At 43.3% G+C, this 20,241-nt stretch overlaps 1 protein-coding gene across 6 annotated transcripts in view; it reads left to right on the forward strand.

Annotated features, from left to right (window-relative positions):
* The first annotated feature begins 7,159 nt into the window (after positions 1–7,159).
* pcdh7b (protocadherin 7b) overlaps positions 7,160–20,241 on the forward strand; it is a 117,389-nt gene continuing 104,307 nt past the window's right edge. For 2 of the 6 annotated variants that reach the window (XM_005925829.3, XM_005925831.3), the window contains exon 1: positions 7,160–11,253. In XM_005925829.3, the coding sequence (XP_005925891.1) occupies positions 8,179–11,253 (3,075 nt within the window). In that variant the 5' untranslated portion in view covers positions 7,160–8,178. The remainder of the gene's footprint in view (positions 11,254–20,241) is intronic. The other 4 variants (XM_014334714.2, XM_005925834.3, XM_005925833.3 and 1 more) reach the window with 3 other exon arrangements.

The following is a 20,241-nucleotide window of genomic DNA, read 5'->3' on the forward strand; positions in this document are numbered from 1 at the left end:
AGTACTGGTGTCAAACCAGCAGCAAATATAACTCATGAAAGTTACCGCTGTTCTGAATGGATGTGTTTAGAAGGAACCCGAGAAGTAGGCATGCTGCTTTCTCTTCACATTAAAAGGCACGGCGCCATCCATGTTACCCCCTGTGACTAGCTGAATTATCTGGGCAGTATTGAAACTTTTCTGAACCAATTCTATTGTATTGTGATCTCTTCAACAGTTCTTGCAAAGCCCAGAGGGAGAAGGCAGAACAAGGCGTTGGGAGTCTCAAAATAGCAACTCGCCAGAGGGAGTTAGAGAGAAAAAGGCTCTGCTGAGCTACACCGCCATCATGCCGGACTTTTCCTTCTCCGTGCTGTTGAGTCACCGCTTGTTGATGTTTCTCTCTGCGGTTCAAAGCCGAGGATGCCGTGACATATTACCTCTCGGGCAGCATTACAAAGAGTTGCCTAAGAGTGGCCCGGCTGGCTGCCTGCCCGCCATTCTGCAGACTTTTTACACATTCTTGACGAATGGTTGTATTTCTCTCCCGAGGCCACGCCGTCAGAGTACACAACGAAGGGGCTCGGCACGCGCTCGGCAAGGGACAGTGACTGACACATCCATGTAGCGGCGTATAAGGAAAAACAGGCACATATGCGCAGAAAATATGCCCACACACAAGCAGTGACACATATGGATACGCACGGGAAAGCAGGGAGAAAGATAAGGGCACCCACATACACGGATGCTAAGGGTTAGGCTCATTCCTCTAACAACGGGGAGTGTCGACACAACGCAGATAAGACACTGAGTGGGTGTGATTTCTGTAAAAAGATAGCCCTGACAGGGGAGACTGTCATTTAAAAGGCACTGTTCACATTTAGACTGGATTGCATCTTTTTGTTTCTACCTCTCAGAGAGTTTTTGTGCTAAAGTGTGCACACAGAAAAGAGGAATTACCTCACTAATATATAAAGCCTTAATTATATTATTTAATGCCACTGCTTGTGTAATGTCTTAAAGGTTGAAAATATATATAATTGTGTCATCGTCTCTTAACTGCCACACTTCTTGCAAAGTCCATAATTAATCAAATGCAAAGACAGGCCAGCTAAGCATCTGCGTTTTTATGTTATTCAAAGCCCAAGAAATTATCCTTCCAACGACGACAAATAGGCTGATTTTTTTCAGACTGTTTAGGGAATGAAGAGTAGAGTTATCCAGCTGTCATGGCATAGCATTAATGGCTGGATGAAAATAACCGCATATGCAAAAGAAAAAAAAAATGAAATGGGAAAGCCAATTAAGGAGTTGCATGCATCCGGAATTGTCCAGTTGTTGTTATGCATAGCACATTTCCAAAGAATGAAATAACTAATAACGTATGAAAATGAACTTCTTCTTCTTCTTTTTTTTTTTTAAACTGTGACAGCTTATCCTGGATTGTAGATGTGATGTTGCTGTTATACTCATTATTTCTAACATTTCTAAACTAACTTTCACACTTTCAAAGCAAACAATTATGATCGTATTCCTGCTTTCCACATGAGGTATCTGTGGGAATTATCTGACGTTACAATGGTAAAGTAAAGTTCCATCATAAAGCGTTACAAAGAAAAAACATCGCTTCTTTTGAATCTGTAATTTCGAAGCCGTGCTTGAAATAATGGTGCCAGTTTTGCTTGTGACATCTAAACTTTCCACCGTGAGCCGAGAAGAATACCTGAAGTCTTGTTGGAAAATTGCTAGCATTGTGGTATCTACTGCATCACGGATGAATGCCAATTAGCAAGACTTTGGAGCAATAAAGCAGGGCTGGCAATCGTGCAGTTTGACTGTATGAGTTCAGCATTCTGCATTCAGATTGCAAATGCAGTGCCAGTCAGAAAAGTTTTCAAATTTATTTTAGACTTCAAATCAGAGCAAACAGAGCAAAAGCAAAGAAGATGAAAGCTTTGCTTTAAGCCGCACTGCTTTATTATTGTCATTCATACATTTTCTTTTTTTTCTTTCTTTTCTTTGCTTTCTTTTTTTGCTAAATTATATTTTGCGAGGCATGACATGCTTGTATAGCTGTGCCTGGAAAGCCACGGGTCAAACAGGTGGAGTTAGGGTTCTTTTAGGATTTTCAGAGATAAAGCTATTCTTGTATAACAGAATCGAGTCTGAGGTTTTTGCTGTTCCTGAATATGATGCTAAGATTAAGATTCAATGCAAAGTCCAATGTAGTGACCAACGTTTTTAGTCCAGATTGCTTACATGTCAACATTTACTTCATAATAAGTGAAAGCAGCAAATATGCCTATTTCTACTTTAATTTGACCTAAAGTAAGCTAAAGATCTGCCGCAGTGTTTTGAATGTTAATCTAAGTTTCTTTTTGTTACAAATAACACCTCCAAATTTTCACTTTATGTACTGTATCATACTATAGTCATACAGCAGCTGGAGACAGGAGCTCGGCCTAAACCATTTGGACTTGTGATGTCAGTGACTTTGAAATGGTTGCTCTGAAGGTGGGGACCAGGTCTGCGACCGACTTTGGTGCTAGATGGTGATAAAAATGGAAATAAGTTGGAGTCAGTCTTTTGAATGGAGTCATGTTGGCAGTTAATTGCAGTGTGTTTTTGATAATATGACAACGAACTGTGATAAATGGGCCAAAATCACCAACCTGTTGCTGCCTGCTGCAAATATGTTCCTATATTACATACACAGAAAGCCACATTAAACAGGAATTCATGTTAGCTAACATTCATAGATCTGAAGCATAACAAACAATGATGCAAAAAAACATGCTCAACATGCACATCCTTACTTTGATATAGAAATATGACCAGTATACAACCAGCTGGCAACTTGTTAAGTCAGGTCCCTTATTACAAAGAGAAGTGTTGCACACAAGTTGTGCTCATCTAAAAAAAAAAAAAATGAATCAGACTGATTGCAACGTCTTGGTAATCTGTCTGTTTATAAATTAGAAGGCAAATATTTACAAACCTTGACCAGTCTGTCTGAGAGTGATTGCAGATTTGTTGGCAGACAGGTTGCCCACCACCAGGCAACCCGTGCAATCACTTTGTGATCAAAAGTGAGATCCTCAGCTACTTACAACCAGTCGCTAAATGTGAAAAAAATTCAGTGCGGTCACCGCTATTTGTAATTTTACTCTAGTGTCACTAAGCCATAAAGTGGGCAACAGTTTGCAGAGCATCACTTGCCTCTCAGTCTACAAGCTTTTTTACAAAACTGTGTACATATTCTGTATGCGTGAATAAATTTGCACCATGTTGCTCAAAGTCTTCTATTCAAGTGTAAATATTATCCTCTAACAGCACAGAAACAACACTGCAGCTTTGCCTTCATGTCTTCATCTGCACTTTTAGACATTGTTATTCTGTATTTACTAAGTCCGAGTAGCAGACCTTCTGCTGTGAGTTGAAATCTAGCTATTTAGCAACCTTACGTGCAAGTGATCATTTTTATATGCAAGTAATTACTTTGAACTGCAACATTTGTCAGCGCGCAGAGGCTGTGATAAATGTAGAGAAAGGACTTGCCGAGACACTGGAGGAAACAAATGCGAAGAAGATGGATATACTGTATGTGCATTTTTGTTACCTATAAAAAATTAATCTGTAGAACGATTATTACATGGTTAGGATTTAGGTGTCTCTCTCCATTAAAGCCATATTGGTGAAATGTGTCAAATCAATCCGGCAAACCTATAATAACACTAAGGTGTATTTTTGTGCTTCAGCCATGCAGCCAGTGATTTCAATACTCCCATTCTCTCATCAGCGGACTACAGGAATGTAATTTCATGTTGACAACGAACATAATTGCAATTTTATTGCGCACAGTGTCACAGCACTACAATATGCATTAACCACTGTAATGTGCCAGTAAGGACATAGGCAGCTTGTATAATGTTTATGAAATGAAAAGCATTAATTCGACAGACTGTGCAATCATCTCAGTTTTTCATTTTCTTTTCCCACATTTCGTTAATGCTTCCAGACTGTCCATGGGGAATGAGCAAAATAAGTAAAAGTGAAGAAATGTGTAAAAAGATGTGTTTCTTTTGAAGCTATGACCATTTGGAAATCAGCCATTACTCAACATTTGATTCAAAAATTCTAACGTGGAAAACATTTAGTCTAAAAAATACTTTTTTCTGTGGCCAAATCATGTGATGCATCATCTCTGATCATACCACATTTTAATCTCGATCAGTCATAGCGTGGGAGTATGAGTCACTTTTTTTGAACATCTCATTTTCAAAACACCTCGCTCTCACTGATGAGGTCTTTGTAACGGCATCGAGTGCTTTCCCTTGCGTCATTTTAGACCACTCATTCACTCCAGAGCCGGAGCAGTGTTACACACAGATATGATAATGATTTTCAGTGATGATGCTGAGCCTTGATCGCTAGGGTTCTGCTGGTAAACATGGTCCCTGAATCACCTACGTGCTCATTTTCACTTAGTAACTGGATATTCCAACAGCCTTGGGGCACAGAGTAACTGCTGTTATTTCTTGCCAATTCTTGTTTGATCAAGTGGAGTCACACTGGTTAATAAAAAGTGAGACTTCAAAGAAGACATCAGTATAAATGTGATTGTGTTTTGTTTATTCTTCTCACACAGTCACTGGGTCAAGATTGCGACAGTTTTTCCAGTGCAGCACAGATGCAGTAAATAGGTTAACTTTATGATGTATTTGATATCCCCCGTGTTGCTGTTGTCATAATAATTACTGTTGATCTAGGTTCAACATTTCAAATGAGCAATCACATTCTTATGATGTCATAGTTCTGCAGGGTGAGGAAAGAAAATCCTGCCGAAGTCCATTCAAAACCTCCAAAAGAGAAGAGTTAGGATCAGGGTTACAGGGCAATAGTTGAAGCTATGATCATGGGGTAATGGTTTGGTATGATGCTGTTTCCAAGCTACAAAACTATGACATCACAACAATGTGATTGGTCACTTGCTATGTTGAACCTGAACCACATTTGTTTTTGATGATCCAGGAACAACACCAACACAATAGTGCTAACATTAGCTCGCGCTCATGGGTGGAATAGTGCTCTCTGTGTTTATGTTGGGCAATCCAATATAATATAAATGATTATTAATACAGTAGGACCTATGGTGGCGCAGTGGTTAGCACTGTTGCTTCTGGATTAGGCCTTTCTGTGTGGTGTTTGAATGTCTTCCATGTGCCTTCATGGGTTTCCTCCAGGTTCTAAGGCTTATAAAGTTATATAAAGTGTTTTATGTGTCTACTATAACATACTTAAAGTCTGCTTAAATATGGCTGTGGTCTTAAGTGCTTTGAGTGGTTGGAAAGACAAACGAAATGCTATATAAATGCCAATCAATTTACATGTCTGTGTGTGGTTGTCTGTCTCTTCGTGTTAGCCCTGTGATGGGCTGGTGACATGTCCAGGGTGTGCCATGCCAAAACAGCTCATCACAGGGTAAAGTAACCCAGTATTGTAATCATCTGACTTAAACAGGGCCAGATAACCAACAGACCCATCAATGTTTAGTGCACGGATACATGATGACGTTAATAATTATCTGTCTCGCTAATACAGTCAAAACACTGTGAGTCATACAGAAAGCAGCCCTTATTTCATACATAAGTCAAGAACTGCTGTGTGTGTTAGTGACTGAGTTAGAAAGCTCTTTTTTGATTTTCAGAGAAACTAATCATCTGAATGATCAAGTGCCCGCAGTGCATTTGCACCACGGAGCTCTCTCTGCTGTGCTGCTGTCCGAAGTGTTTTGAGCGGGTTTGATTTTGGTTCGACAATAGAGGGCGCAAGTCAGCAAGGATAAACCCACTGCTGGAATTCAGAGAGCCGTGTGCGAAAGATGCAGCTGCTGAGACTGGCTGCCTCTTGTCCTCTCCCCCTCCTTCTTCCCATCCCACTGCCCCTCACTCATTCACTCACTCATTACACTCATCCACTGTATCTATAATTTCACATGCGCACAGCGCCGCAATGCTCCCTTATGATGACCCTCAGTTCAAAGTTGAGGATATCCACACGCACACGTATTAAAGCACGTTTTTTTTCTTTGCACCTAGCAAGACAACGCGTACGTGCTGAAACAGAGACGAATCCACCTTAAGCACCTTAAAAATGTTCTCATTTACGTACCTCGCACCTCGCAGGCAATGAAATTATGCTGCTGGAGAGAGCGTCCGCGAGCATGTCAAGGATGTCTCTCAGAAAATGTGTCCTGCACAAGCAGTTAAATGACAACTGTAGTATTCACACACTGCACACACACACACACGCACTAATCTGATACAGGGAAGTGGGGTTTGCGCAGTGGCCGAAATAACGAAACCCTTTGCTGTGATCGTCTGGATAGCCATGCAGGGCTGATCTATTTATTTTCCTTTTTTGGGGGGGTCTTATTCCCTCTTTGTGGAAATGAATTCATAGACACGGTCTCTCACATTCCTGGACGCTGAGCGGACTGAGCAACACGCAGCCGAAAGACACGGAGCTTGCCGCGTCGGAGAGCAGAGCCACTGGAGACCACACGCATTCGTATAAGTAACCACAGGGAAACCACAGCTCTGCGCACACAGGAAGCCCTGTCCCGTCTCTCCTGTCCTGCTGCTGCTGCTGCTGTCGTGTTAAAACCCGAGAACTTACACTGTCTGATTTTTTTGTTTTACCACGCAAGTTGTAACATGTGTAGGTAACATTAAAACCGATCACTTGTGTCGGTCTGGCAGTGCGTAAAAGTTGCACTCTGGATTTGCGTTCCGGGTAATCTCATGCAGCACAGGGTGGAAAATAGTATAAGAGCGGTACGTTCAAGATTTTCAAATCACAGTTTTGTTTGGTTTTGTTTTGAATCTGATCTCTGGCCATAGCCACAACATAGGATGTTAATGGATTAATACGAAGCATCCGAGAGATCCTCGCAAAGTGCCGAGCCACGTCTCGAGAAAACACCGATGAAAACGAACGTCTGAGTGCATGTTCCTCATATGTCTCCCCCTTTATTATTATTATTTTTTTTCCTAATATTGCCTGCTGGCCTCTAGACCTGGCGATCGAGACTTTAAGTCCGACCCTGTTTACGTGCGCTGCTGGAGTAGGGGGGGGAGAAGCGAACGGAGGAGGGGGTGGAGAGAGGGAGAGAGAGAGGGGGGAAAGAGAGAGACTGCAATATCATTTGTGAATCCCTCTCACAGTGCTGCAGATAGGGGCTGCCAACACACGCGGCGCGTCTGCAGGTGTGGGAACAGGAGGGATATGTTGGACAAAGTGAGAAATTAAACCAACCGCTTCCCAATAACTGCTTCGGATGTACATTCCATCTTTGTTTTGTTTTATTTTGTATATGTATTTTTTCTATTTTTAATATTACCCTGATTTTTCCCCAGTAGGTTACACATTCGTGCAGCAAGCTGGTAAAAAAGAAGCGAAAGAGATAGAGCGAGAGTACTATTCTGCTAGTTGCAAGTGACTTGGAGGAAGACAGCCGGACAGGTAATGTCTGCCTTATGTTCGTATCGCCGAGCTCAAGACAGTTAACGAGCTGTTAACACAGTCGGCCGGGTGATGACTTGTCTGAACTGAGCGGGCATTTAAATGATCTTCTGACATATATGGACATATCACCGGACAGAGGAATACAGAGGAATACTGGAGCCTCACCCAAAAATTTAAAGAGCGGGAGAGAGAGAGAAGAGCGTCTACAAACTGTGAGTAAAACGGAGCGGCTTGGACTGAATCTACTTTCTGGTTATTTGATGCTCGGACTATAACGTTTTGGCTTTTTTTTTTTTTTTACGCGCATGACATTCAGATATTTTGGGAGGAGGGGGCCACTGTCCGGGGCGCACGGAGAATCCGGCTTGTTCTCTACATCACTTTAAAACAAACAAACAGAAAATACTAAAAGAAAGGAAGGAGAGACATTCGAAGGAGGGAAAGCAGAGGAGAGCTGGGTAAGCCCGTGCGTTTGCCGATTTTTTTTCACTGCAGCAGGAGAAAAGTCCGGGAGGATGAAGTCTCACGCATCCCAGACCAGAAGGCTTCGCTCTGAATGAAAGCGATATTTCCTTCCCATATTCGGACTTTCTATTAGTGATTTTTTTTCACTTATTATTAAAGTGGACATTTTTTTCCTCTCCATTCCCCCTTTCTTCTCTGGGCTGAACAATGAGGACTACTGGTGCAGTGGACTATTTGTACTATTGCATGCTCATCTTGCAGCTTGTGCATCAGCCCGCTGCCAAGCAAGTGCTCCGGTACCGTTTAGCTGAGGAGGGACCAGCAGATGTCAGAGTAGGGAACGTAGCCACCGACCTGGGCATTGTCGCCGGGTCCGGTGAGGTGACGTTCACCCTCGAATCCGGGTCCGATTTTTTCAAGATAGACAACATTACAGGTGAGCTCTCCACCAACGAGAGGCGGATAGACCGTGAAAAACTGCAGCAGTGCCAAATGATATTTGATGAAAACGAATGTTTTATTGATTTTGAAGTGTCGGTGATAGGACCAGCGCAGAGCTGGGTCGACCTCTTTGAGGGAAAAGTCATCATATTAGATATAAACGATAACACCCCGTCTTTCCCTTCCCCTGTCCTGACACTTTCTGTGGAGGAAAACAGACCCATTGGAACCCTTTATCTGCTGCCCACAGCCACAGACAGAGATTTTGGCAGAAATGGAATAGAGAGATATGAGCTCATTCAGGACAATGGGGAGAATTCAAGGCGATTGGGGTCTTCTGGGGATTCGTTTTCAGGAAAGAGGAGATTTGAGGAGGGAGCGAGCAGGAGCAGTGTCTTTGAACTGCAAGTTGCTGACACTACTGATGGAGAGAAGCAGCCTCAACTCATCATTAAGGGGGCCCTTGATAGGGAACAGAGAGACTCCTATGAGCTTACACTGCGCGTTAGGGATGGAGGAGATCCCCCTCGCTCCTCTCAGGCCATTCTTAGAGTAATGATAACTGATGTGAATGACAACAGCCCTCGGTTTGAGAAAAGTGTGTATGAGGCTGACCTGCCTGAAAACAGCTCCCCTGGCGCCCCCATACTCCAGCTCAAAGCGGCTGACGCAGATGTGGGGGTTAATGGTCAAATAGAATATGTGTTTGGGGCAGCCACAGAGTCAGTAAGGAGACTGCTGAGGTTGGATGAGAGCACGGGGTGGCTGAGTGTGTTGCACCGCATTGACCGTGAAGAAGTGAGCCAACTGAGGTTTACAGTAATGGCCCGTGACCGAGGCCAGCCACCCAAGATGGACAAGGCCACGGTGGTGCTGAACATCAAGGATGAGAACGACAACGTGCCTGCTATAGAAATTCGGAAAATTGGACGCATTTTCTTAAAAGACGGGATAGCCAATGTGGCTGAGGATGTGGTGGTGGACACACCCATTGCTTTAGTTCAGGTGTCAGATCGTGACCAGGGGGAAAATGGCATAGTGACTTGCACAGTGGTAGGAGATGTGCCCTTTCAGCTCAAACCGGCCAGTGAGATGGAGGGCGAGCAGAATAAAAAGAAATATTTTCTCCACACGTCTGCACAACTGGACTTTGAGGCAACACAGGAATACAATGTGGTCATAGTGGCCGTGGACTCTGGGAGCCCCAGTCTGGCGAGTAATAACTCTCTTCTCGTCAAAGTGGGCGACACTAATGACAACCCTCCTATCTTCAGCCAGAATGTAGTAGAGGTTTCGTTTCCGGAAAACAATGCACCTGGTGAGAGGGTGACAACAGTGAAAGCCATAGATGCAGATAGTGGGAGGAATGCTGAAATAGCCTATTCCCTAGACTCATCAGTAAATGGGATTTTCTCTATTGATGCAGACAGTGGAGACATCCGAGTAAACACCATTCTGGATAGAGAGCTAACAGAGCGCTACGAATTCAAAGTGATAGCCAAAGATAAGGGCATAAACACCCTTCAAGGTTCTGCAACAGTGGTCGTCCTTGTGGCCGACAAGAATGACAATGAGCCAAAGTTCATGCAGGATGTTTTCACCTTTTATGTCAAAGAGAACCTTGATCCTAACAGCCCAGTTGGCATGGTTACAGTAATCGATGCAGATAAAGACCAAAATGCAGAAATGGGCCTCTTTATTGAGGAAGAGGAGGACATTTTCTCTATCGAGAATGAAACCGGGACTATTTTTTCCACCTTGTCCTTTGACCGAGAACAGAAAGGTACCTACACATTCCGCGTCAAGGCTGTGGATGGAGGTGACCCTCCCAAATCTGCCACCGCCACAGTTTCACTCTTTGTCATGGATGAAAATGACAATGCTCCATCCGTCACTTTCCCAATAAACAGCTCCTACACCCTTCTTCCTCCCTCCACTAACATCAGAACTGTGGTCAGAACCGTCACAGCTAGTGATGCAGATACTGGCATCAATGCGGTCCTGAACTTCAGCATCATTGGGGGTAACCCCTTCAGACTTTTTGAGATTGATGCAGAGAGAGGGGTGATTTCGCTAATGGCAAAGCTGGAGCAGAAGCATCATGGCCTCCACAGACTGGTGGTTCAGGTGAACGACAAGGGGCAGCCTTCGCAGAGCACCACCACACTAGTTCATGTGTATGTTAATGAGACACTTTCCAACTCCTCAGCTGTGGAGGCCCAGGTGGCTAAGAGCCTGAGCACATCTCTGAACACCAACATCGCCGGCGACCCCAACTATGACCTAAGCAAACAGCGGTTAAGTATTGTAATTGGAATAGTTTCAGGCATCATGACAGTCATCCTCATCATTCTTGTTGTTGTCATGGCCCGTTATTGCCGCCCAAAGAACAAGAACGGTTATGAAGCTGGCAAAAAAGACCATGAAGACTTCTTTACACCACAGCAGCATGACAAATCTAAGAAACCCAAGAAAGATAAGAAGAAACAAAAGTCCAAACAGCCGCTCTACAGCAGCATTGTCACTGTAGAGGCCTCGAAACCCAACGGGCAGCGCTACGACGGCGTCAACGAGAAGCTGTCCGACAGCCCTGGCATGGGCCGCTACCGTTCAGTCAACGGAGGGCCGGGAAGCCCAGATCTGGCCCGGCACTACAAGTCCAGCTCGCCACTGCCCACAGTGCAGCTTCACCCGCAGTCGCCGACAGCTGGAAAAAAGCACCAGGCAGTTCAGGACCTGCCCCCTGCCAATACCTTTGTTGGCACCGGAGATAACATTTCCCTTGGATCTGACCACTGCTCTGAATACAGCAGTCAAACTATCAACAAGTACAACAAACAGGTAAGAAGACACATTTCAGTGTTCTTTTGTCTCCCTCCACCACTCTTAAATGTCTTCTGCTTTTTCCTCTTAGTGTTCTCTCTCCCATAATGCTTTCTGACAGGGCTAGTCTCAGTAGTCTTGTTGCCTTTATGGTGCTAATGTGTGTCAAGTTAGCGGTATTGATCTGTTTTGGTTTGGAGTGCCATTCACATGTAATATTGAAAGGAAAGAGAAAGGGTTTAGATTAGCTCAGGAAAGGATACTGTTACAACTTAACCAAATGTCCGACTATTTTGGACTTTTATCTCAGCGCGTTAAGCTGCCTTTTCCATCATGGGTGTCACAACTCTTAACCTTGGCAATATGTGTTAGAAAACTGTAGACAGCTCACATAAGGATTTGGTTTGCAGTTATTTTATCCCAGAGGGGCGCATGCATGGCAGGGGCTGGCTGCACTCCCCTCTGCCCTGCCCTCTGTCTGAGACAAGGCTACCTTTTCTTCTCATGCAAGGGAGGAAAAAAAATGAACAAAGGCAAAAGAAAAAGGGAAAAGGTAGATGCAACACAAATGTGGCTTTGTTAGGGCTCTGAGTCACTTTGAGAGAATCTACTTGACTAAGAACATCTGGCCCCGAGTCACATCAACATCACGGTGTGCTTCAATTCATTGACCTCGCAGTGAAAACTGACACTTTTATATCAACTCCCATGTTGTGCTTCAGCTTCACATCCTCCGTCTTTTCTTTTCCTCCATGTTTATAAATGTATGCTGTCTTGTACCTGCTGCTCTTTCTCTTCCACACGTATCCGCCCTCCACTCGTCTTTCCCCTTTCATGTTTCCTTTTTCTTTTGCCTTGCTCCCCCCCCCTCCCCCCACCTTTAATTCTCTTCTTTCTTTCACAGCACAGACAGAGCTTGTAGGTGACGCTATTAGATTTTTAAAGTTGAGGAAGTGTGCGCTTTTATGGACTCGGTCATTATATTTCTCTGGCTGCTTTTGCACTGTTAGGTGAAGCAACAGCGAGGAATCAAAGATAATACTTAATGAAGCCAGCTTATTTGCGTTTTCGTGAATAAGAACACCATTGTATTTTTCCTTTTTTTTTTCTATGGAAGTCTACTGAATTATTGATCTTTCTTTTACTTTGTGTCAGCACTACTCTTTTTGAAATCGGTAGTGTTGCTCGCTTGCTTGCACTTTTTTATTTCCTGGTTTCCCCCTTCTCCTTTAGATATCTTTGTTCTTGCTTATATTCTTCCCCTTCCCCTCTAACTCTTCCTTGGACCTTTGTAGAACTCCCTTGCATGTCTTGCATCCACCTGTGCCGCCTTTTCCCCCCCTCTGTAGCTCTTCCTCTCACTCTATTTATTCCAGCCTCATCCACATCTTAGCCCGCACAGCCCAACTCCTTTTTTCCCCTACAGAGCTTTCTTTTTTAATCTTTACTGTCATCTCTCTATGCCCTTCTCTCCTTCCCCTCTGTATTTCTCCCCTTCAAATCATTTCAGCCCTCTTTTAACTTCTCTTCCTTCTCTTTCCCTGCTCTGTCTCTAACAGCCTCTAATATAGTGCATTCACTGAGCTGCTTCCCAGAGTGTGAGGAGTGCTGTTGTTTTCGGATGTCTCCTGCATAATTAAAAGGGCACTCTATTTGCTGCTGCGGCAGCGGCATGTATTGTGTGTCACTATGCTCCACTTATATAATTATTTATTTACTCTCTACATTAATGCACCGCTAACTTTTATGGACTGTGCATTTCTTACCATCCAGCATCTTGGAGGAGGAAAAACAACAACAATCTGCAGCGCATTTTTAAAATGCATTTCTTTAATTTTTGATTCACAGGTGCTTAATTTTGGAACCCAAATGGCATTAAAATGGTACAAAATGTGCTTAGTGCTCTACTGGGCAATAACATCTAAGATCACTGTGTCATATAGCTGGTTTATCATTGAATATACAACTTATAGCATGTGTTCAAATTTCCATTTATGCCCTCTGGGCTCAGTGAATACTTACTGTTGATGCATTCAGTTTGGGTCATAAGGACATAATTAAATGGCTACACAAGAGAGCTAACTGAAGAGAAGGTGTGTGCTCATGTGCTCCAATTATGGCATTAAACAGCCACCTCTGTATGAGATTAAGTAGTGAAGCGGTCACGCTCTTGATTTTAAGATCACTGCATCTAAAAATATTCTGTTGTCTGGCGAGTGCTTCTGAGGCTAAGGACATAATGAAACACTCTAGGAAACTCGTGCGCCTCGCTTATGGGAACAAGTTGTGCACAAAAAAAGTGTTAGAAAATGATAAGATCAAAGAATGCTGCTTTTTTTTTATCATGTTTCATACATTTTTAGACCTAAACTCATGTTCCTGAGCTAATTTATTGTCAGATTGACCCTTTTTTCACATTTGGCCACAATTAGTTTCTTGTAACTCTCTTTCGGAACATTTGTCACCGTGCACGTGTTTTGTTACGCACACACATACACACAAAACCTTTCTTTCTCGCTTTTTTTATCCATCTGTGGGAAGGAATAGAGACGGGCGCAAGAATGACGGCCCTGTTAGCGGTATAGAGAATGGCCCCCACTGTTTCACAAGGGACTTGGGGTTGGGTGGAAAGACAGAGAGAAGGACAGCGAGAGAGGGAGAAAAGTGCTGACCACTGACTGTAATGTCGGAGGTATCGGGTTCCATCTTTCTCCCTTCTCGCTCTCCTAATCTTACAGTAACCGCACAGGCAACCTGCTCGGGCAGGTAACCAGGCAACTGAGGAAGTTTATCAGTGAGGCGAACCTTTTTTTTAGCCCGACAGACATTTAAAGAGTCATTAAGTTGAGCTAACTGTGAGGGAGAAGCCAGCGTGTCACCCAGCTGCTGCTGAGTTTGAACAGGAGCAGCAGCAGACCTGACATTTCATCTCTTCCTGTCACTCCATTGATTGCAGCTTATGTCATTTGTAATTGTCTTTATTTTCTTCTTCTTCTTTTTTTTTTTTTTTTGCTATATGCGCACAACATTATGCGTGGTCTAACTGCTCCGTATATACGCACAGCCAAGCCATTCCATCCAAAGGCTGATGAGAAGCGCATTCACTTAACAGAACACTTAACTTTATTACTTTTGGCAGTAGCTTCTGTTCTGCGCAGCGGCAAAAAAATAATACCATCCAACCTTGTGAGGAATGAAATCACTTAGTCACTGAATTAGCACAAGCCATCAGCTTTTGTTTTATCATTACACTTCAAAGCGGCGCTCGTGCCCAGGTGGATCACTTTTAATCAGTAGTGAGCCACAGCAGCTTGTATTCTCTGCTCTTGCAGCGTAGCCCCTCAGGGCAGTCAAAGCCGCCGTCCAACCACTTACACCAGGTTATCTTGCCTCGGGCTGATGCGGCAAGCATAACTGGACGCTGCCCTTAACCCGGCTTCCCCGGTGCTCGTCTCCTGCACTCCGGCCAGCTGTTCCTCCTGCACCTCTCCTGCACGAGCTGAATTTGGCCGCGAAGCATCTGATTTGCATAGGGCAAACCCTCGCCCCTCTGCACTTATATAGGACAAACAATATCGCCATGCAAATGGAGGTCACTTGGGTGGTGGTTGTAGCCAAAACATAGGATGCGATTGCCCTTCAGACTCTAAGACGTTCAGGAAACCAATATGGAAATGTGGCTTTTTGCCTACGGCATCATTTGTTTTAACTTAGGAAATGTAGCTGCCTAAACACCTGTAAAAACCCACAAGTGCACCAATTTAAACTGACAAAGGATCAGTTAGCCTCTATATTAATGCTTGCATTTAGGATCATGTAATCATGTCTCTGATTTCAGCCCACTGCGTGTGTTTTTTGTATTCTAAATACACATATACAGGCATCAAACTCTCATAAGTGGGAGCTAGTGACTCATTCAGCTCAGTAAGACAATTACTTGCTAAAAGGTTCTGCTGAGTCTGTCAGAACTTTAACAGGTTTAGTCATGCCCCAGTCTCCATCTAATTGTTGATTCAGGTCACTTATTTTGCTTTGTTATAATGTGAGCCAGACAGTTGCAAAATCAGGTAAGCAGATAGCTGGGCATGTGGCTGGTTGATATAATCAGATCAGATTTCGACTGAGCCAGATCATGAAAATTGATTGTTCAGATTTAACCGCGGGATATTATTATTTTAGAATTTGACATACATTATGAAAACAACCCATAATGCATTTGGGGATTGTGTATTTTTGGTTCTGTCAGATGAGTGTTCTGCTTAATAAAAAAGAAAAAAAAAAGGAAACTGAAGGATTAAATACATTGCTTTATTGCACAGCTCTACGTCCTTTCATTTAAAACCACTTAGAGTCGACCCTCACTGCTGGCTGTTCTACCTGCTGTTCTTTGCTCAGCTAGCATCCCACACTGTGATATGTAATTGCCTTTAGAGTGCTGCTATTCGAGATTTGGTAATCTTGCGTCCGTGCACTTCGGTCTAATGCTGCTTTGAAAAACTGGCACAAAACTAAGTTGGATTTTCTGATCCCGGACACGGGATTTCCAAACGCACATCATTAGGACCCAGATTAAACATTTCTGGCCAACTGGCACCATTATCAAATTAGCAAAACTGGTAATGGAAACATTTCAGCTTCACAGAAATTTCCAACAGAATGCCAAAAATGGGGGGGGGAAATGAATAATCTTGAAATCTTGTCTTTAGTAAGAAATAAGATAATGTGCAATGAGCTGGTTTGTTTAATGCCTCATTATTATTATTAGTGCTCATCCTTTCTACTGCTGACTGTGTCTAATTTGATCAAAATTGTTTTGGATCTATTACGGCTTAATTCAATCTACGGCTGCTCGGGCTTTTGTTGTTTATGTTCCTAAAGGAAAATGGAGGGAGTAAGAGAGCTCAGTAATACTCATGAAACTGCAGCGGGCAGCATTTTCTGGTATAATGTGGTTTGGTGATTTGAATGCACTCGCTCTAAGGCAATTACTAATCTAAGGATTAGACTTACCTGATATATGGGCAGAAAATGGTGGCGACTGAGAGAAAAAGGCAGGGAGAGATTGCTACGGCTGGTTGCTACAGTGCCTGCTATATTACTCTGCGTAATATTTTAATACTGAGTGTGTTTTTTTTCCTCCCTGCACCTCCTTTACTTATAGCACGAAAGCATTTCTTCATTTCTTTCCCCCTTCTTCTTCACCTCCCTCTTTTCTTTGCATATGGCAGCGAGCACATAAAAAATCGCAGCGCTTGCCATCACGGAGGGCAAAAAAGCTTCGACTCACCTGCAACGTTTGTCACGATAACACGGGGGGAGTGAGGGGAGGCGAGAAAAAAACAAAAAGACGAGAAATTTAAGCCGCGTGCCACCTTGATTGCTCTCCACGCTGCTGATTGTAAGTGGCAGTGTCGAGGATGCCACCTTCTCCTCGCCGCTTCTTTCAATTTGATGTCATCGAAAATGGAATTTCATTTCATACTCGGCAGCGATCACATTAGATAGGGCTTACCAGGATAAAGCCGATTCATATTTGCAGATTTGCTTTTCCTGTGGCACTATCAATCACCGCACGCTCGCCATATTGCACACTTGTTTTTCACGGCAATTGTTCTGAGGAGTTTGTACAGTAAATTGACTTTTACAAGGCTCCCAAGGTTTATGATATGCTATGCTAGCCTCGTTGCTTTCCCTGTTACTGTCCCCTCGTATCGACTCCACAGGCCGGAGCTCAGCTAAATGAGAACAGCACTTAGCTCTACTGCTGTGCTGCTACACCCCCCCCCAGTAAGTTCCCTGTTGACAGGTTGGCTCACAACACAGATCAAAAAGTAAGAGGGGCTGTTTGTGAGACTAATAGGCAAAACAATAGCTTACTGTGACATTGTACCTCATCAAAATTGCAACAGCGTCTGACAGGTACATAATAATGTGGGGGGAGGTCACAGGTCATTTGGTCTCTTGGTGTTGATTCAGTTCATTTTAGTGTATGAACAGGCGCTTCCCTTTGCTCCCACAACCACCTGTCGGGGAGGGAGGGGTGGTGATTTAAAACCCCATCCAGCATCAGCCATGTTGTCACATGTGGCCTTCATGAAAATGAGAATAAGAGCCGTGAAAGCCAGACGCGCCCATCCATAATTTACCCCTAAGTGCCACCCTTTGCCACCGGCAGGCAACTGTAAAGCTCCTCAGGGCAAAAGTGAACTTGTTTATTAAGCTGACAGGTGGAGAAAAAGAGGCTTTAACTGGCATGCGGTCTCCCAGCTGGGCAGAGGAAAGATTCGGGATTAGTAAGACAATGTGTGTGTGTGCGTGTGTATGTACGTCATGGTGTCGACAGGGGGAAAGTTAACAAGTTCAAAGGTGTAATTGGACCGTATTTAATAAGTACAGCGTTCATTCTGGATTCAGTTTTTTGTTGTTTTTTGGTTTTTGCACCTGTTCTATCTTTCTTCCCACATTTTTAAAAGTCCTTTTTTTGTATTGAAAATCTGTTGAAATATTAAGATGGACAGAGACCTCCTGACTGCATAAGACAAAGTAAGAATTGTCCGCGATAAATAATGCATCCAAAGGCTTTGTTGTTTTTTTTTTTCCTTTTCTTTTCTTTCCAAAGGATTTGCCTTTTTATTAACAGGCTGCAGTCATGCATATTTACTAAGCAGCAGACTATAATGGATATGACTTGACTTGGGTAGGGGAGGAATAGGACAGCTTGACTGCTTCTATTAGCCCTGTTTTGGTGCGGCTCCCACCATGTGGCCCCCAAATGAGATTATATGTGTATGAAACAGGAGGCAGAGCACTCACCGACCATCCATCAAAGCCTGGGGGGACCTGTGTGAAAGTTTGTGCATGTGTACTCAGTGGGTTCGCTCACTGTGTTGATGCATGTGTGCATTTGTTAGGGTGTGATAAAGTGTGTGGGTGTACAGTATGCACGTGTGTGTGTGTGTGTGCGCGTGTGTGTGTGTTTATGCATCCTGCGAGGACTGGAGAAGAGAGCAAACGGGGGCCTCCGCAGTTCAGCCTCTCCATCATCCTGCACGCCAGGCACACGCGTAGCGACATGCCTGAGAGGGTTTCAATATCCTGTGTATGTGTGTTTGTGTGCCTGCGAAGCTGTGTTTACCCAAGGAATGCAGTTCATTATATTTGTATGTGTGTCTGGTTATTACATATACTCTCTACACACATGCGTAAAGAAGCAGATGGAGAATGAAGGCGGGGGCAATACTTTATCTACACCTTTTAAAAATCCACAACAAGCTCCAGCAGTCCGGGTGTTGATAGCGCGCCTTTTTTCGTGGCTCTCAGCAATCACAAGTGCAAAGGACTTGGAACTTCTTCGCCCCGGCTGAGCTAATTATTGCAACGCCAGCGCGTATATATTTACCCTTTTCAGCTTAAACGTTCGCAGTTCCACGTATATTAAGTCCTGCAGATATGCTTGGAGGAAAGAAAAAAAAAAAAGCTGAAATATTCATTAGCAAAGTACTGGCAGGGGCAGCAGAAGCCCCTGTATCGATGGGACCTTACCTGGCAGAGAGCAGGCTATTAGCCAGGCCCGATAAATCTTGTCAGAGGCTGGAAGAATCTGCCTGCCTGCTGAAGAATGAAGGTCACGGGGCAGCTGGAGTTACGACCGGCCTCGCGAGGTAGCTGCTACCAAATCAGCTGAAATATGAAGTACAGCTAGTCTTCTTTTTTTTTTTTTGAAAAAGCAAATTTTTCAATTTGCCTCTTTCTTGGTGTACAGTTCCCTCTGTTAGCTTCTTTCTCTGTGCTGCATAGAGCAATGTGAATAAGTGCTTCCTACGTGCATTTAAAAAAATCTCGTCTTTGTACTCGTGTTATCATGAAGTAGAAGCATTGACAGCAATTTGAGACCAATCCAGTTTTTGTTCTGTGGCATCAGTAGTGTATGATTTCATAATCAGTATTTATTTATTTATTTTTTAGAATTGAAGCAATTATTCAGTTGTTATGGACAGAAAATCAAGCATAACAGACAACCACAGTTTCAGTCTCGTGGCAGCGTAGGGTCTCTAACTTACATTATAAAGCACTTTGAGGGGACTGTGGTGATTTGACGCTATATAAATGAAACTGTATTGAATAGAATCTTGCATGTTCCTGTTAAAACGGAGTTTTTCCTTCCCACTGTTGCCAAGTGCTTGCTCATAGGGGTCATCTGTTGGGGTTTTCTCTGTATTATTGTAGCGTCTTTACTTTACAATATAAAGCACCTCACATACCGACTTTTGTGATTTGGCGCATGTAAAAAAAGATGAACTAAAAGCATTTTTCTAATAATATCTTTTAGTTTTAGAACTTTGTTTGAGGAAAAATGAGAAAAATCAGTCTGAAGAAGTTAATTTGGGCTTTTGGGAAATGACTAGGCTTCACTAGATCAATAATAATCAAAATACAATCTGTTGCGCCTTAGTTACCATTGGAGTAATGGGTCTGCGATTCAAATATGTGTTCATAACTTTCGTGATGATACAGCGCTTCTGTGGTAGATTTTGCTGATTAAAAAGAAAAGAAAAAAAAGATGTCTTGACTAAAAAGCAGTTAAAGTTTTTGCACAGCTCTGTATCATCCTTCAAGAATAAACGGCACTGTATATAGTCTGACACCAGCCCTTGTGTGTTGTGTGTATATACTTCCTCGACCGGCGCTGTTGGAAACTGCAATATAAAGCAAAGACGACTGGCTTTAGTCAGACAAATTCTACTGTGGATTGAGGAGCTCCAGACATTTAATATGGTTTCATGTATTGATTTGCGGCACCTTGCCCTATAGCCTGTTTATTATCTTGCTTTGGTTTCACCTTTTACTATTTTTCTGACAGAATCTCAGGAGATTGAGTCCTCCCAGTTATTTCTCCTCCGCTCTTACCGGCAACAAAGTTCTTGATAGCGACTACACATTAGTCTCTCTCTCAAACTTTGCACTGGGCAAACAACTGGCCTGCTGTTTAGGTTCGCCGATGAGTGG

This window comes from Haplochromis burtoni, unplaced genomic scaffold (assembly GCF_018398535.1).
Source record: "Haplochromis burtoni strain Fernald_Lab_line unplaced genomic scaffold, NCSU_Asbu1 Contig_82, whole genome shotgun sequence".
Taxonomy (NCBI): domain Eukaryota; kingdom Metazoa; phylum Chordata; class Actinopteri; order Cichliformes; family Cichlidae; genus Haplochromis; species Haplochromis burtoni.